The 18,001-nt window shown below is 40.3% G+C and overlaps 1 protein-coding gene across 2 annotated transcripts in view; it reads right to left on the bottom strand.

Moving 5' to 3' along the window:
- Positions 1-898: 898 nt before the first annotated feature.
- Positions 899-18,001, bottom strand: part of plod2 (procollagen-lysine, 2-oxoglutarate 5-dioxygenase 2) — a 37,187-nt gene continuing 20,084 nt past the window's right edge. Inside the window, exons 5-20 of one of the 2 annotated variants that reach the window (XM_038729124.1) lie at positions 15,863-15,975; positions 15,698-15,761; positions 15,270-15,367; positions 14,129-14,230; positions 12,080-12,205; positions 11,850-11,971; positions 11,063-11,167; positions 9,219-9,344; positions 8,437-8,578; positions 7,620-7,682; positions 6,263-6,376; positions 5,890-5,955; positions 5,587-5,691; positions 2,278-2,424; positions 1,963-2,088; positions 899-1,820 (exon numbers count right to left, since the gene is read on the bottom strand). In XM_038729124.1, the coding sequence (XP_038585052.1) occupies positions 1,665-1,820; positions 1,963-2,088; positions 2,278-2,424; positions 5,587-5,691; positions 5,890-5,955; positions 6,263-6,376; positions 7,620-7,682; positions 8,437-8,578; positions 9,219-9,344; positions 11,063-11,167; positions 11,850-11,971; positions 12,080-12,205; positions 14,129-14,230; positions 15,270-15,367; positions 15,698-15,761; positions 15,863-15,975 (1,775 nt within the window). In that variant the 3' untranslated portion in view covers positions 899-1,664. The remainder of the gene's footprint in view (positions 1,821-1,962; positions 2,089-2,277; positions 2,425-5,586; positions 5,692-5,889; positions 5,956-6,262; positions 6,377-7,619; positions 7,683-8,436; positions 8,579-9,218; positions 9,345-11,062; positions 11,168-11,849; positions 11,972-12,079; positions 12,206-14,128; positions 14,231-15,269; positions 15,368-15,697; positions 15,762-15,862; positions 15,976-18,001) is intronic. The other variant, XM_038729132.1, reaches the window with a different exon arrangement.

Genomic DNA, 18,001 nt, shown 5'->3' with positions numbered 1-18,001 from the left:
CTCCTCCTCCTCCTCCCCCACCCCTCTCCCCTCTGCCTCATAGCAGCCACTAAGACATTCAGCCATCATCCAGGCTTCACAGGGAGCAGAAACGTGCACCTAGTCAGGGAGTCAACCCTGCAGGTTAAAAACAGGGGCCTCAGGGGGGAAGGCGTGTCTCCAGAGGCTGTGGGTGCTAAAAGGTAATGAGATTTGATAGTAAGGTGAGCACTTAGATGATGTTTCATAAGTGAAGCACTGATCTAAGGTTGAGATTGTATTTTGTTTCTAGAAGGGACACATGTAGAGGCTCACAGTTCTCTTGTTTATCTGTTTCCAGTACTCAAAAGTTGGATCAGGTTTCATCACTTTGTTTCAGTTCTTCAGTCAAACTGAGTTGATTAAAATGATATTGAGATCTCCTTTCTGAAGTTTTCTGTAGGCCCCACCGTCCATCCTTTCCCCTCTGTTCTGTCATCAGTCTTGCAACCACCATCTATACAACTTACATAAAGTTACATGTATATGTTTACACTCCACCCCTAAGGTAAACTGAACTCCATTTGCACTGATGTACATCATCACACCACACCCAAAACACTTTCGGGTGCTCCCTGCAGCAGAGCAGTGCCGCAGGCGAGACTAGGCCTGATTATTTCTACATGGGACGTGTTCAGTGGAGAACAATTTGACAGACTTAAAAGATGAATTGATACAGTGATAACACAATAACATCTGCAGTGGTGAGTGATCACTTCCAGACATTGCTTTGCGTCTGCCAGAAGAATCAGCAGAGGACTGACTTTCTTGATGTTCAATTATTGAGTATCTGAAGTTACTGTGCAATGTGTAAAGAGGATGACTGCTGTGTGCACGTTTAATGATGCAGATAATATCCCGAATAACAACTAAGAAAACATTTTATTTTTTCAATAAAGACTTTTATTCAGTTTTGACAATAAGTTAAACAACTTAATTGGAGTTTCAAAATCCATTCACGCACATCTCTCAGCCAAATATTGCAGAAATGTTTTCAGGAAGTCTAATAAATGTTACCAATTTCCAATAAAGAAGGAAGAAAAACAGAATATTGAACTTCATTGAAACTGAATTCATATTGAATCCTGCTGTCTCGATTATCTGATGTGCAAAATTCCAAAAATAGATTTCTTTTTTCACTGGGCACATATCAAACCTTAATTTAATTAAAATAAGAAATGGAATCTGAATTTCAGGGTATAAAAACACGTTAACTTGTACTCCACCATATATTGACATAAATCTTGAATGTAGAAACATGGATTGTTTATAAGCACCAGTATTTTTTGAAGCAATCACAAGTTTTTACAGTATAAATGCGTTCAGTGTCACTTTACCTGAAACACAAATAGATACACAATGGCCATCTGCATGCTAGCAAAGCTAGCAAGACAGTGTTAAATCAGTATTATTATATATCAGTATGTGAAAATCATTACCAGCTACAGTACCAATAATTCCTGGTAGGATGTCGCTTTTGAATTTAAGACAAGTATTTATTCTTTTAAAGCAATTGCTTTGAAATGGAACTGCATCAGCAAAACATCTGGGGGCACAAAGAACGCAAATGACAAAAAACAAAACAAACATGGCGGAAAAAAGCACAGCAAGGTCAAAAGACTAATTTACAGTATAATCAGATTACTTCAAGGGTCGATGAAGGACACTGCAATGTAGCGAGTGCCGTTGGTAGTGGGCAGGCCTTCGTGGAGATGAGTCAGTCGTCCTGGGTGCATGAAGCTCCAGCCTTTCCTTGGTGAATGTATGGAACAGTTATACCGATGGAAACGGCAACCCCCGCCCTAATTTGAGAGAAGGAAGGTGAGAAAGGAACAAATGGTTATGATTTTTAAAAATATTGATTAATAATCAGGAGATAAATCACAGGTTAACAAGAATATTAGGGAATTGATGTAAGCGGGACAGTTCAGCACAACTCTTTACCTGAAAGTCTGTGTCTTTGTTATTGAGGGCGATGTTGATGGTGAAGGTGGAGGAGTCATGATGGGGTCTCAAGTATGCTTGCCTCTCAGGCGTGTATTTCACCACGAAGTTCATTAGAGCGTAACCCTGTGATGGAGGCACAGAAATACGTCGTTAGTCACTGTTAAAGCTCACATTTCGTCAAAGAATGTCTCATAGTGTACATGTGGATCAGGTCCCATGAAAATAAACCCATCTTCAGTTTTAGTTTTTAGGCAAACAGAGGTGGGGTTCACTGTTTATCTTTCTTTTATTTCCCCACGAGGTCACACTAACCTTAGTGTAGTAGCCAGAAAAAACCTTTAACGTGACGGGTGAAATGAACTCTCGGATGAAGTGTAGCCACTCTTTCTCAAAGCCGATTTGCTTCATGTGAATGTCGTCCGTCGGCACGGTCTCGTAGCCGCCGGCGATCCGCTTGTCCTGAGAAAAAGGGGAGAAAATAAAGCACACTGCAGTGTGATTAACGACGGAACAAATGACCCACTATCCTCGATGTGTGTGACCACAGATTTCAAAGTGATGATGTGTGTGTGTGTGTGTGACTTTTAAAACCGCAGGCTGTGCTGTTGTCTGCCATCATGAGGCTTAATGACCCATCCAGCTCAGCCTTTTTCCAAACACAGTTAGTTAGAGTATCTGTACACATTTAGTCTACCAGGCAAACTTTTGGCCACGTTAATTACCAATTTCAAACTACATAAAACAGGCCACATTGAATAAAACACCATAAAATCAAAAAAACATCATAAGGCAAGGCAGGTTTATTTGTATAGCACATTTTAACAACAAGGTAATTCAAAGTGCTTTACATAAAACATAAAAGCAACAGGGAAATATAAAAAAGTTTAAAAGCAAAATAAAATAATAATAAAAGTTACAGTGTTACAATCAGGGTTAAAAGAGTTAAATGGCTAAAAGCAATGATAAAAAGCTTAAAACAAAGAAAAAGAAAACAGGATAGTAAAAGTTGCAGTGCAGTGTAAGTTATCAATAAAAAGAAAAATCTTAATATATTTTATTAAAAGCAATGGTAAAAAGAAAAGTCTTCTGTTTCAGCAGACCTGCAGTTATCTGGGAGTTTGTTCCAAATAAACAGAGTATAATAACTGAACGCTGCTTCTCCTTGTTTAGTTTTGACTCTGGGGACAGAAAGCAGACCTGTCCCAGACGACCTGAGAGGTCTGGATGGTTCGTAACGAAGCAGAAGATCAGAAATTTATTTTGGCCCTAAACCTAATTAGCTAATTAGCCGTGTGTTAGCATGCTCTTGTCCACTGTTTTGGGTCCACGGTAAAGTGGTGTCATTCCCACATAATCCATTCCCTTCCACATTCACTTCTAACCTGTGGATCTTGGTTTCCAGCACAGTAATTTTCTGTAGAAGTTTCTTGAAGTCGTCCGTGGAGAAGGGGGGCATCTTGTTGCTAATTAGCATTAGCTATAGCTCCAGTCACTGCAGTACAGGCTAGTGCTATTGATAGGCCGCACTCGCGTAACACTAAGATCATAAAAGGTTTTAAAGTATGGCAAGAGCCTACTTTATCTGACAGTCCCAGTGATTTAAAAGTATCCAAGAGCTGCTGATTTCTAGCAGGAAAAAAAAAAGAGAGTTTAAGCAAAAGAATGCAAGGAGAGGCAAGAGCAAGCAGCAAAGCGTCTGCACTGTAAGAAAGCAGGAAGTTAACCATTTATTTGGTTATATTTAAATAATGGACCTGAAGAGGATGGTAATAAAATTAAGCATATGTGTACAAGTACCCTGAGCATTGTGTCCGGGTGCAAAATTGTGTGTCCTAAAAAAAATGACTCCATACATCTGGCTACCATTTGAACCCCCTCGCCTCCAAAGGGTGTGAAAGGTAGCTTGAAAGCATCAGCTCACCCAGCCATCAAAGACAACAAAGACATGGCTGTTACAATAAAGTTTACAAGGCAACGTCCATGTCTTTCTCTTGGTGTCTGGGTTTAATTACAACACACACTCAACAAACACTTAACCACACAACGGGATACTGAAAGCTTCATCTTTACTACGATAATTATCTAACTCAGGCAATTTAAAAGTTGTGAACGTTTTTGTTATGCATACTGAATAAATTACAGCAAATGGCTTCTTGTGAAGGTTTGAAAATTAGCCCTGGTGCCGCCAACTGTGCTGACTGTGTGCAACCATTGCTGGAAATGATATGTAGTAGACAGGCAACCAACTGTCACAAACTGTCGGTAGGTAGGTGTTATTTAGTGCTATAATAATTAGTCTATTGAGCATGAAAGGGCAACAGTTTGAAACACAAAGCTTCAGGTGATCAAATGAAAATGCCAAAAATTAGAGAGCGTTTTTCAATGTCATTATTAACAATAAGACTAAGGAGCTGGTGGTGGATCTAAGGAGAGCAAAGGCACCAGTGACCCCTGTTTCCATCCAGTGGGAGTGCACATTGACAATAAACTGGACTGGGCCGAGAACACTCAAGCCCTCTACAAGAAGGGCCAAAGCCTTCTCTATTTTCTGAGGAGGCTGAGGTCCTTCAACATCGGCAGGACGATGCTGAGGATGTTTTATGAGTCTGTAGTGGCCAGTGATATCCTGTTTGCTGTTGCAGGCTGGGGCAGCAGGCTGAGGGTAGCAGACGCTAACAGACTCAACAAACTGATCCACAAGGCCAGTGACGTTGTGGGGGTGGAGCTGGACTCTGCCGGTGGTGTCAGAGAGGAGGATTCTGTCCAAACTACATGTCATCTTGGACCTCCCCCAAAATGCACCACAGAGAGCCACAGGAAGTTATTCCTGCCTGTGGCCGTCAAACTTTATAACTCCTCCCTTTAAGTGTCTGTCTGTTAGTCAGTTATTAAACTAGTCCATATTATCTATTTTAATTTAACTAATATTAATTCAATTTTTTTTTATAAATTTTTAATAATTAATGTGCAATATTCTCTGCTGCTATTTATTCACTAGTCCTTTTTGGTTCACCATAATAATTCTTAATAATGTAAATATTGTAAATACCCACACTCCTTTATATTTGTCTTTATATTTTATATTTATACTCTTATATTTATATACTCTTTATCTGTCTACCTTTGACAAGTGTGCAATTGTGACAAAAGAATTTCCCCTCGGGGATCAATAAAGTATTTCTGATTCTGAACTCAATCTCTTACAAACTAAACCAAGATGGGGAACATATACCAACTAAACATCATAATATTAGTGTTGTCACTGTGAGCATGTTAGCATATCAGTGTTAGCTTTTAGCTCAAAGCACAGCTGTGACTAAGCATAGCCTCCCAGAGCCGCTACCAAGTCTGTAAACTCGTAGTTTAACTGTTGTTCAGACTTCAGACAGAATCAGCAACTGGAAGAGGACAATTTTAGCTCTCGCAACGTGTGATGAGCATTTTTTACTTATTTTTATTTTATTTTACAGATGAAACTAATTAATTGAAAATAATAATAATTTGCAGCCATAATATTAATAATTTGCAGCCATAATATTATTCTTTACAAATTCTTGCCCTTACAAAAATGTGTGAACATAACCACAGAAAGTTTAGTGAACCTGAACTAACAGGACTGACCTCATGTCTGCCTCCAGACCAGGAACCGTGGTGCTCCATCTCCTCAACTATTTCATCACAGGCCTTCTCTGAGAATACTGGGAACCAGAACACATCTGGACAAGGCTGCAATACATACACATAGACAAACAGATATCTTGACTCACACCTTCTCACTGAAGTAACTGTAAGGTGACACCCAGATATGTTAAAAACAGATGTAGGGATTCCTGTGCGACATTATGTCATTCTTTCATCGTCTCTGTCTGTATCTGTATCTGTATCTTCAGCACATGCAGATACACACATACTGCAAATACAAACCTCCTCCAAGAAGTTTTCAGTGAAAATCCGAGTGTAGTTTTGGTGGATATACTTCTCCTTCCAGTCCTGCAAGGAGGAAAAATTTTGGATTAGTGGCCATTTTGGAATGTTTGCTGACCTGCATACCTCACAGTGCTAATCCCCTCTCCCACAGGGCTGTTCCCAGCGTGCCAAATAAAGTAAATCACAAAGCCTCACCAGTCAAAAGTTTTATCACAAAAATAATTATTTCAAAATTGTCTCACATCTGTAATCCTTCCATTATGGCTAATAACCGTTACAGGTGGCTGCTGTTTATTTCAGCTATTCAGAAAAATTTATTTTTTGTGGGTTTTTGTTTTGTGAAGAATAATGAGAAATCATAACGACTTACCACAGGGTTTTCAAATAACTGCCACAAGTCGTTGTTATAATGAGAAATGTTATAATTGGCTGTGGAAATGAGCCTCCCAAAGTCGTGACGGTTTGTTATGTACATGAAGACTCCCTGCGGCAAATGGGGAAAAAGTTCAGTCAGTTTCACAAAAGCTCGTGTTGAAGTGTCTCTAATGTCTCACAGGAAGGATTTCTAAGAGATCCATATCTACATGACCATAATACATGCACAGTTACAGTACGTAGGCACACTGCAGATTATAATTATGGTAACTGTTTATGACTTGAACACTCATAAATGGTTACTGGCATAAAAACTGGCAAAGTGTTACTTGTGGCAAACTACTTCAAGCTTCATTTGCACCAAAACAAATATAAGGTATGATTCAAGTGTGTTTTAATACAATGAAATCAATTATGTTGAACTTGGATAGAGACACAGATGCCAAATAAATAATCTAAGATTATTTATGGGTGGTGGGCTGCAGGATGTTGGAGGGGTGGGAACAGGACAGGTTGGGGCAGTGAGGTGAGAGGAGTGGGAGAACAGGAACAGAGGGGTGCTGGGCAGCTTGGGTCAAAGCAAATCCAGGAATGATATTCCCTCTACAGTGAAGCACAGGGAGGACGTTGTATAGGGGTGGATTTGGACTCACTATCAGACTAGGCTTTCTGAAGGACAAGAGATGACGAATTAGAAATGGTTTGGCAGTTTCCTGGTGTTAGGTTCCAAATTAGTAATCTACAAAATGATCTTGTGAAAGCTGTGATTTGGACCAGGTGGCTTACATGAGTGAAAAGACATATTGTTGGAGCCTAGTCTGAGAATAGTCAGTGTGTTTAGAGGGAGCAGCTGGTTATGTGTGTTTTCTGTAAGGTTTGGCTGTTCGGGGTAAAGCATCAGGACAGGGGACTTGCATGTGGACTGACTCTCCAACCTTCTTTTTCCTCTTTGATCTCCTCTTGGACAGAAAACAGGCCTTTCTCTCTCTATAGCTTAGACAGATACGTAATTTTGAACCTAAACTCAAGCAAAATGTCAACATCTATTTCCAAAGAGTTGCCAGACATCCTGATTTCTTATGTGATGATACAGGCAGCAACATAATATTGAAATATTGTTTTTTATCTGGAATAATAATTGATAATGCTCAAATAAATTCAAATGAGAATACATTGTTTTACTTTATTAAAAACCTACACATTTACAGACTTCGCAATGCCAAGAAATCCTCAATCAAATCAGGCACAAGTCTTGTGAAAGAGCATCTGAAATAAGCTCGGAATGGCTTCAGATGGCTAACCCAGTGGAAATGGATGTTTCAAAAAGCAGAATAATCAAAACAAATGGAAACCTTTGGGGGCCTGAGCATATGGAATGATTCCGGAGAAGGGGAGTCTTTTTCCCTGTGACTGGTCTAAAATAAAGGAGAAGCATCATGTAAATATAATAGCACAAATTACTGTTACAGAATAAGAAACAAGGGGACAGTTGAAATATAACTGTCACATACAGAGCCACTCAGGAGGAGAGGAAATGCGCCTGCATGAAAAAGGAGCAAGGTTCCCTCTGAAGCTGATGTTTTTTTATTTTGTGGGTTAACATGGTAGGAATGCATGCTGGGGGAAAAGGCCAAGCGATCCAAAAGTTCATCGAGTTGGATCAGGCATGCTAGTTGTTTAGTTTAGAGCACAGGTGACATGTCAGTGACGTAAAACACAGCTGCATGAACAGTTTACGTGGAAAGAAAAAACCCATGACAAACGAGACAACTTTCGTCAGAGAGCCAGCCAGGCATTGCAACGGGTTGCACTGTCTGTGGTCATATGACAATGAGGGCAAGAGAAAGTGAAGGATGATGGGATACAAGTGGAGCATAGAACCGTAAAGCACCATAGAGCGACCATAAACAGAGGGATTCATGCCTTGATGACAGACAAAGACATTTCAAACAGCTTGTACTTGCCAGTCTTTTGTTTCCGTTGAGCTGTTGACTTTTATTAGGGTTAAGATTCATTGTATTTTTAAACTATTAAGACTGATTTCTAGCATAAATTTCCCTTACAGTGGCTACACCCTGAAGCAGACACATTTTTAAACTATAAAAATATCTTCACAATATCTTTACGACGAGAGATGAATTCCTAAAGATGGAGGTTGAGAATTCTTACCATTTCTCTGGCATTTCTACACAAAGCCATATCTGGGTCTAGTTTCTCCAGAACAAAGTAGTTCCTCTCTTTCAGTTCATTTCTCAAGGTACTGCCCTTGACAAGGTATACATGTGCCATGAAAGGAATGTTCCACAAACCCCTAGAAACAACAAGAGAAAGGAAGTGCTCATTTTGCGGTAACCGTTCAAATTTATTGCAGGTGTGTTGCAGGAATTGTTGGAGAACGTACTGGTGAACTACATGGTAAAAATAAGGCAGTGTGTCGTGGTAAAGGATGTCCTCATTTGGTGATGATTTCATAGTAGTTAATTACACTTGCACTACGGTTTTTGTCTTGGAGGTTTGTGAAGTCTTCAGATCCCAACCCTCTCCACCCACGCACCCTGACCAACCAGTAGGAGATCCCTCACTGTCTCCTTCTATACAGTTCCACGGGTGATTAAATCTGTGTTTCTACTGTGGTGGGTGAATTGCGGCATCTGGTTGCCATTTCAACTTATTTTTAAACACAGTCAGAGAAGAAGTGAATTTGACTACAGCTTTTTTTTCCCACGCCTCAGGCATTGATACCCAGTTCTAAATCACTGCTCAGGTTGATTGTGGCTTTAATGACTATTCCCATGTGTATTCTAGGATGCAGCTCATAATAAAGACACCTTAAGAGTCTTGTTTATGTCTGAACATGGACGAGAACTGTTTCCGCACAATAAGATGCTGTGTGTGAACCATAAACATGCAAAGCCATTGCTGTGTGTACCCTTATTGCACTTGTGACTTACACACGTTTTCTCTGCACAATGTCGACATAATCTTCAGAGCGAGCATAGTAACCATCCAGGCTCAAGGCTCCCCAGAAGTTGGACCACAGCTTGCTGTGACGAGTGACAAGGGGACCAATTATTTTTCTGTAGAGAAGAGGCAGAGTGGGGAGATGGTAATTCTGTTAGACTCGGTGACATCTCACAGACAGCCATTCACCTAATGTATGGGTCTCTTAGTGGTAAAACCAGCATGCCGCATCGAGAAGATCAACCTCTGTGGAAAGATATGATCACTGCAAAGTCACTAACACAAGTGCATAATGCAAACCAGACCCATACACCATACTGGATTCAGATTAGTAAAACAGTTTGATGCAGCAGGCTGTTTTTCTAAACTGGAATCTGGTCTATTTCTTTGAATTTGCATGAAATACAGTAACAGGAATTTTCCACTGCTGTTGTTTTAGTCTTACAAACCACAATTAAAGGGATTTTCACTATTATATAAAATAAACTGGGCAGACCTAAAATAATTGAGCCATAAATCATAGTGTTGGCTGATATGTATGCACTACAGCAGTGGTTCTCAAACTGGGGGGGGTGTACATCCACTTCAGGGGAAATGTGGATGTTGAGCAGACCCTAAACTTGCATGGATATGATTCATGTGGTGACAAACAAGTGCTCTGATGCTAGCAAGGCATTTTACTAACCTGAATTTTGTTTTTTTCAATCGGCTGTATTGTTAATGATTGATAAAAATTAAATCCACTTTTGCTGGGGTGGGGAGGGCATGAATGTTGTTTGGCTTCTAAAGGGGGATGTGACAGAAAAAGTTTAAGAACCAGTGCACTAGGGCTGAAACGATTCATCAATTTGAATAATTTGATTACTAAAAAGCTTCGATTGAAATTCTTTGCATGTCATCGATGCTTTGTTTAATCTATATAACCATGTACAGCGCACTGTTTCGCACGAATAATTATTACTGTTGCACAACGCGCTTACACTGTGGAACTGAAGACGACAAGATTTTATTGCGCGGATTGCATAGTGGAGGAAGAGAGAGAAAATAACAGGGGAACTTAGAGACAGAAATCTGAGCAGAAAGCACCCAGTCAACGCATCGAATCCGCGGAGCTGACCTGAAAAAAGGTAACGGTAACCTAAGTATTTAACATAAATCATTATTGCTAGTTGAGATGAAGACTAGCAAAGGTAAGCCACAATTGTCACTTGAACATATATAAAATGTGCATTTGTTGTTATTCTCAAACTGGTTAGTCCGTCCAGAGTTTATTTCTTATCAGATTACTCGATGAATTGATGAAATAATCTGTAGAATACTTGATTACCAAAATAATCGTTGCAGCCCTACACTGCACTACAGTATACTAATGCTATCTTATTCGTTAAGATAGATTGGCATTTTCCTCAGACAACTTCAGGGCCGGCAGAGAATTCTCATGCGGTCTTTAAATATCCTAGAAGGGCTTTTACTTTGCATGCCTCCAACAGGTCACAATACCATGCCGCTGCCACAGTGACATCTATTTTGTGGGAAGGTTTCTTCACAGTCATGAGCAGCAGATGGGAGAAAGAGTTTGCATGTTTGTTTTTTGTATAATGCAAAGTGGCACTTCAGGGTTAGTGCAATAGACTCTTTCACTGTTTCCATATGGCCAGGCAAAAACAGGAAGCCAGAACGGCTTATTTTTAAACTTTCATTCACACAGCTGTAATGTTCCTGTGGTTTTGCCACTTGAGGGATAAATTCAACGGTTCAACAAACACAGCAACTACAAGGGAGGCTTGTAGAATGGGTTCCAGTGTGGCTTCTATTCCAGTAACTACATCATTACCTGTTCTGCTCAATGAGGAGCATCAGTGTCTGCCTGTTGGTGAGCATCACATCTGAATCAATGCTGAAGTAGTAGTCACATGTGGCATCCTTACGGCAAAGATCCCTAATGACATACAAAACACAGACAAGGCAGAGAAAGTAGTGCTTATTCAATACAGAGCTTATTACAGTCAATGAAGTACTTGGAAGTAATCACGGAGTCAGACTCTCACTGACTGTCTTTAAGCTTCCAGTGCATAATGTGATTTTAGGAAGATTAGAGACTGCTAATAAACCCTAGACTTCTTCATTATAGGGCTGTCCTGACCAGTGCTTTTAGGCCTGCTGTGCTTTTGATAGAATATCTGTGGTTCACAGATTGAATTATCACTGTGACAACAGACTTACTTTACTTAACACTGACCAATAAAAGGGAGTATCCAAATAGGAGGAATCAAAAGGAATAAAAATTCTGTATGCTCTAGCCTAGAAAAGACACATTATCTGGAATTTGAGAGAGCTATATATGCATTAAACATTTTGTTTGAAATATACAACAGGGGGCTAAGGAGGACAATCATAACCACTGGGGAAATAATACATTAACATTATTGCGCAACATACAAGGACTGTTTAATAAGATCAAAATCATGCAAGCACTATTATGAGGTTTAAAAGTAACCAGCAAGTCTTCCTTTAGGCTACGATTAATCTGGGCCAAAAACACCATCATCTGGTTTCATAAATTTTGTTCTTCAAACCACAAGTTCTGAGAGATGATAGCTTTAGAGAAGAGGTACACATACATGCCCATGTTCCTGGCCTCTCCTTGGCTCAAATTTTCTTCTGGTCCCACAACCTTGAAACTGCTGAACACATTTCGGTTCTCTTCCCAGAACTTCTGGATGTGCTTCTCGTGGTAAACCTCCTGAGGAGGGAGCCAATATTAATGGATTAGAAGTCACATATAAGGGGCCATACGTGGTAGAGATCTATTATAGAAGAAAACCTAGCTGCAGCTCCAGCACACACTCACATTGTTGTGGACAAAAAGTTTCAGTTTATCCTTGGGGTAATCGAAGGTCAGCAGCCGCTGGAAGAATTCAGGAAGAAACGGAGTTGGCTGCTCAATGAACACTCCAACCAACACATTTGGATACTCCTGTTTAGATTATAGGAGAGACAAATTAGAACTATTTTAAACAAACGGGCTTAGTTATGGAACACTGTTTAACATAAATCACGGATGATTTTAACATTTCATGTCAGACATAAGCAAACAACGAAGTTGCTACAGATGGTGTCTGAGACAGCATTCTCTTTGCTTTAACGTCACTTACTTGCTCTTAATTAACTGATGTAATTCCTGATATTATTACCTGCAGTGTTCTGAAATAAATCTCTCTACAGACTATGACAGCTGATGTTAGTGATCTAATAGACTCCCAGTGGGTGTGCACTGTTTTACAGGAATTCTAACTTCTAACCCAGATTGCCATGTACGGTATAACTCTTTTCAGAGGACAGCTCATGCACAAAAGTGTATTGCTCAGACCATTAGGGCAAAGAAGATATAAAGAGAAAAAAAGCAAGAGAAGAGAGGAGGAAACATTTTCCCATGACACTCCAGCTCCAGCCCACACAGCTCAGTCTGGATTCCTGATCCTCCTGACCAGTTCACAGCAAAGGTCTGGGCCAGGGATGAAACGGGATCCGAGCCGAACCGTCTAATTTTCGAGTTCCGCAATGACTGTGTTTCAGGCACAAGAAGGGGAACACATGCATCTTGCCAATGTGAGCTTGGACATACAGTGGACAGGCAGCGAAAGGAAAGCAGTGGCAAAAAGGCCAGAGAAAAGTATAACTCAGGCATTTATTAAAGCAGAGAGAAGCAACTCCTTGACTTTCATTTTCACACAAGAGACAAGTATAGAGCTTTGGCAGTGTAACACTCAGTGTCTTTGCAAGACCTAAGCTCATTCCCAAAACCAAAGTATACAAAGAACCAAGCTAGGCTGCCAGTGACCTGGGTTTACCCCAGTATGACTAGTGTTTCCACATGACCTGATCTTCCAGAGGTCTCTCTCCCAAACACACAGAGTGGCACAGTGGAATGAAATGTCTTTACTAACTTGCCTATTATTGAGAAGCTACATTCATTATGCAAGGTCACTGAGAGCAACTTTCACAGAGATGCCTTTCATGTAGTTCGGTTTGTATTGAATCAGCTCCAGTTAAACTTTTAAAGCACAGTTATGAAGCCTACAGGATAACCGTTCTTTGTGAGGGATTCATGTCTTGGTATTACATTTTGTGAAAGGCATTGTGCTGTTTGTGTAGTTTGAAGACTTTTATTTAATTGTGGAGGACAAAATGTGTTGCACTTTTAGCGTGGTGCAACATGTTTGTACCAAACTAACTTGCACAAACCAAGTAGATAGAAACAAGGATGATAAGGTAGATTAACTGGGATCTTGTGTATGCTTCAGTACTCTGCCCACAAAGAGAGAAGTAAAGTATGGTAACATTGTTGACAGATGCAACCACATAGCCAGAGGCATTTCCAAGTGCCTGCCATTCCTTCTGTCTATACGTCGCCAGCCTTGGCTGAACTCTATGACAAATTTTCAGCATAACCACCATAACTTACTGTTGTGGATAAACCCATCCTGAGAAGCCCACTAAAAGGCAGGCTGGTCGACAGTGACACCCCTTCAAATGAGCCCTTCTGAAAACCCCAGAAGCCATATCCTGCACCACAGCAGTGCAGGACTTCCTCTTCCCCAAGGAGTTTCCCTGGAACTTTTAAAAGGGTCCAATGGGCACATAAACTGTTATTGTTGGAAAGGGAGTGTGTGCAGTACCAACAGTCTTGCTTATCTGTTGAAATAGGACAACATGGGCTCCACCCCTACTGTCTAGACAAACACTGATGGATGGTTCATGCTGGAAGACGAGGCAATGTTTCATCCTTTCCTATGTCCACGGGGAGGTGGTTTAATGCTAACTTTCCACAGCTGCACTTTAAAAATGGACTGAAGAGGACAGCAAATAAAAGGAAAATGGCTCAATTTGAAGCACTTACTTTTAACTGAGACAAGTCCAGAACATCGTCATCACAGTGACTACAGCCGTTTTCATAGTTCCATGTATTGGGGACATAGTTGGCCAAGTAGTTCAAGTACATCTGTAAAGGAAAGAATTCAGAGCAGTCAATGCCTGGTTGCAGAAGATTAAAATGCTGATTTGAATCTTCTGCACGCTGTGATTAGGCGGCACTCCGTATTATTGTAAATGTGTTTTGAAAATCCTTCGGTGGAATATTTCTGTGGATATACAGTCCACTGATTTATTGTAGGAATTTGGGATACAATAGAATCACCGGGCAGAATCACTTGACTAAAGACCACAGGCATATACATACCTTCTAGTGAAAATTGAGACTTGACAGTTTGGTGTAATTATTCCTTTTCTTCTCAGTTCCCTTCATGAATGTCATAATTATGGCTGCACTTAAATATGTACAATATATATGCACAATAACAAACAAATTTATGGGGAACATATTATGTGCAGTGCACTACTGTTTACAAATTTGTTATCACAGACATTAACATTATGATCATCTATTTGCAACCAGATTGAACTTGGTGTGATAACTGGAAAATAATGATGACCTAATGGTTGAAGATCCAGCTAGGCAGCTCCCAAACCACTGTTAGGACAAGGCTTCTGGGATCTACCATTTAGAGCTTCTCCTCCAGATGTTGAGGCCTCTGGGAAGAATGACTCAATAAGGATGGATGGGTTTGGTTCATTACCAAGGAAGCCCAAAGACAGGCCGCTGGTGGTGGAGCGAGACTTGTGAAGAGACGAGGGAAGGAAAAAGACCAGGAAAAGAAGAACCTCCACAGAATGATGATTGTGTCGTTCGGATATCCTGCTTTTCAGCTTGCTGAGTCTGTTACTCTTATATACAGAGAGTGATGGCGAAAAGAAAATGTTCCTAGTTTTGGTTAGACTTCTCCCCTCCACTGAATAATGAGCTAGTTTTTATAGCCAGGGTTACTGGCAAGTATCATAGAACAGTATGTATATTTCCTGAATGTGTGGGATTTTATGCAGGGAATGCAATCTTTAGTAATTAATGTTAGTAAAACAAGTGTCCTTGATTATTTTAAAAGTATCTATGCTGTGCACTATATAGGGCTTTATTTCGTACTCACTTTGGTGTTTCCATTGCCATGGACAACCACTGGCAGAGAGTCGTACACTGTGTTTCTAACTCTTACACGGTCTGTTCCAAACTTGAGGAGCACTTCATCTGCCAAAAAGAAGAACAAGAGACATTTCAGGCGAGGTTTTGAAAATCGACTTACCACATGGGCAAGAGCCATAAAGGTTTATTACTGACAGGGTAAATTGCCAAGCCAACAAGTGCTCTGAAAATATGCAATCTTTCACAGAGTATGGGAGCAAAACAGTACAATGTTGGTTTAAGTTAGGGCAGCAAAGCTATTTAATGCTCAAGCTTAATTTTTTTCACTTACAAGTGCATAACTGTACTTTTAAATAACTGCATTTAAAATATTTGACAAGAAATATATATCTTGAGGGAAGTGAATTGTAGAATTCAATTTCTGTGATTTCTCACCAACTGCCGCATTCAGGTTCTGGAAAATCTGGCACTTGTGGTCCAAAGTCATGTTGAGAGTTTCCTGAAATATGCGAAAAAACACAGATTTTCTTAGCCATCCAAGATTTGCTTTGTAGGGATATATTTTCACCTGTTGTGTTGAAGTTGACACAGGATACCTACTCGCTGTAAAGGATCCAAGTATATTTTAGTATAGAAGAGCTGGTCATCATCATTGTCATGGAGGTTCCACTGTGAAACAATTCTTTTTATGTATGGGGCATAGCCGATTATACCTGCAAGTAATCACATTTCAATCACATATAGTTAACACATATGCAGCGGAAAGTATAGGTCTGAGAGATGTTTACAAGGTCATACACAACAGGCAGACTGTTGGTGATAATTACACTGTAACTGCTGGCTCCTTGGTCTAAAGACTTCACTCTAGGAAGCCTGAACGGCTTACACATAGAGTGATTTTTGGCAGTAATCCCAAACACACAAGAAATGGGCAGGGACTTTCTCTTCCCTAAGTCTGTAGTGCAATAATGGGCAATGGAAAGCTGTAATCTATACCTTATAACAGTCCCACAAGTCACTACTGGAACCGTGTGTGCTGGTATCTCACACCCTCTCTAAATGTACATTCTCATGGCAATCTTTACTCCAGTTTTCCCCTGTCTCCGCCTTTTCCTTCTTTTGCTCAAGGATACTGACCACAGTACCAGATTGCAGGGTTTGACTATGCTGCTGGTGTGCACCGTTTTGCATCCCATCATCCCATCAAAAAAGCCTTAGACTCTGTAAACAAGTCGATGGATAGACATGACATAATCTAAATGGCAGGATCGAGGAAAAAGATCAAAGGAAATCATGACATTTAATGCAAATCATATTTTCGGTAGCTTATCCACAAAATTATGGCTTTAAAATCAACAGATCCCGTAAAGTACTGGGAAGTTCAGCACAACTCTACTGTATCTTGAGTCCATCTCTGAAACACTGTACTCTCAGTAGTCTGTGTCCAGATGCTATAAAACATTCCCCAATGGTCATCTGGGCGGTAGCCGTAGGAACACAAACAAGACCTGCAATTTTATACAAACTGTGGCACATTCTGGTGGCCAAGACAAATCCACATGTCATGTCAATGACAATGAATGCTAAAAACAGCCTCTGATCAGTCTGACAGAGCTAGACTCCAATATGGGAGGTCAGACCAGACTGATGACCACAGGAAAAGTAGTAATTCAGTGTCCTGAAGAACTGACAGGATGCAGCTGGCCATGTCATGTGGATTATGCATGAGAACATACTGTTCTTTTGTTAAAAATCTCCCCACATAATCTGTGCTTTTTGTCCCTCTTTCAGCATCTTTTGTGTATTTGATGTCACATTATGCCAAGAAACATCTTCATCTGTAATGCAATTGCTTGCTAATGCAAAGTTGAGGAGGGCGGTCCCTAAAGAAATGAAAAAAGGGTTGAATAGGAACAAAGTATGCAGTTAATATTCACATGAATGGGCTACTGTCACCTTCTGTCCACTTGGACAGGAAATACCTCAAGCTGCCAGTTTACAGGGAAAACAAACTTCGATTTAACAGAAAGAGATAATAATAAAAATCCTGCCGTTTTATATTTTAAAACTAACACGAGTCTGTTTCCCTGCCTTGAAGTCTCTACACCACTCTGCAAACCACTAACACTGAGGGTGCACTGCTGCTCAGCCCCCTGAATTCCAACTAGGTCTGCAAGTCCTCAAAGTTTGACAGCTGATGGTCAGCTGATGTTTGAAGTTTTTGTATACGACCAGGTTACTCAAACACTAGTCTACCCCAACATTAAATTGCTATACACAAAACATCAATAAAATGGTTATAATTTACTTTTAGTTTGTGAAGCACCAACTATTGTTTCTCTGATCTTAACATTATCTTTGGATAATGCAAGTTAGGCTTTTTTGCATTGTCCCATATCGGCCAACACAGATAATCATCAGACTAAATTGGGTTTTTTCGTTCTGTAAATATGACTGTATAGGTTATGGTTAAGCAGGGTGGGGTTAGGGATACACTGTGTCGACACAGGAGGCATAGCATGAATAGCACATTAGCAGAGCACCAGCAGCAGCCACTTCAGTCCTCCATCTGTGTCTACTCAGGATGCATTCAGGCACTGTATGGAGTGTAAGTCCCCCACACACTTTTGGCAGCACACAAAGGCCAACACACAGTCACTGCACTTATGCATGTAAAACGAAAGAAGATAGACTTGGGATGTAAAAAATAGACTTTGTTGCATACGTGAGTGATGAGTA

Source organism: Micropterus salmoides, unplaced genomic scaffold, assembly GCF_014851395.1.
Source record: "Micropterus salmoides isolate LMB-PRFRI ecotype aquatic unplaced genomic scaffold, ASM1485139v1 Ms_hic_scaffold_1, whole genome shotgun sequence".
In the NCBI taxonomy this organism is placed as follows: domain Eukaryota; kingdom Metazoa; phylum Chordata; class Actinopteri; order Centrarchiformes; family Centrarchidae; genus Micropterus; species Micropterus salmoides.
The sequence above is the reverse complement of the archived record's forward strand: the minus strand, read 5'-3'. Positions and strand labels throughout refer to the sequence as shown.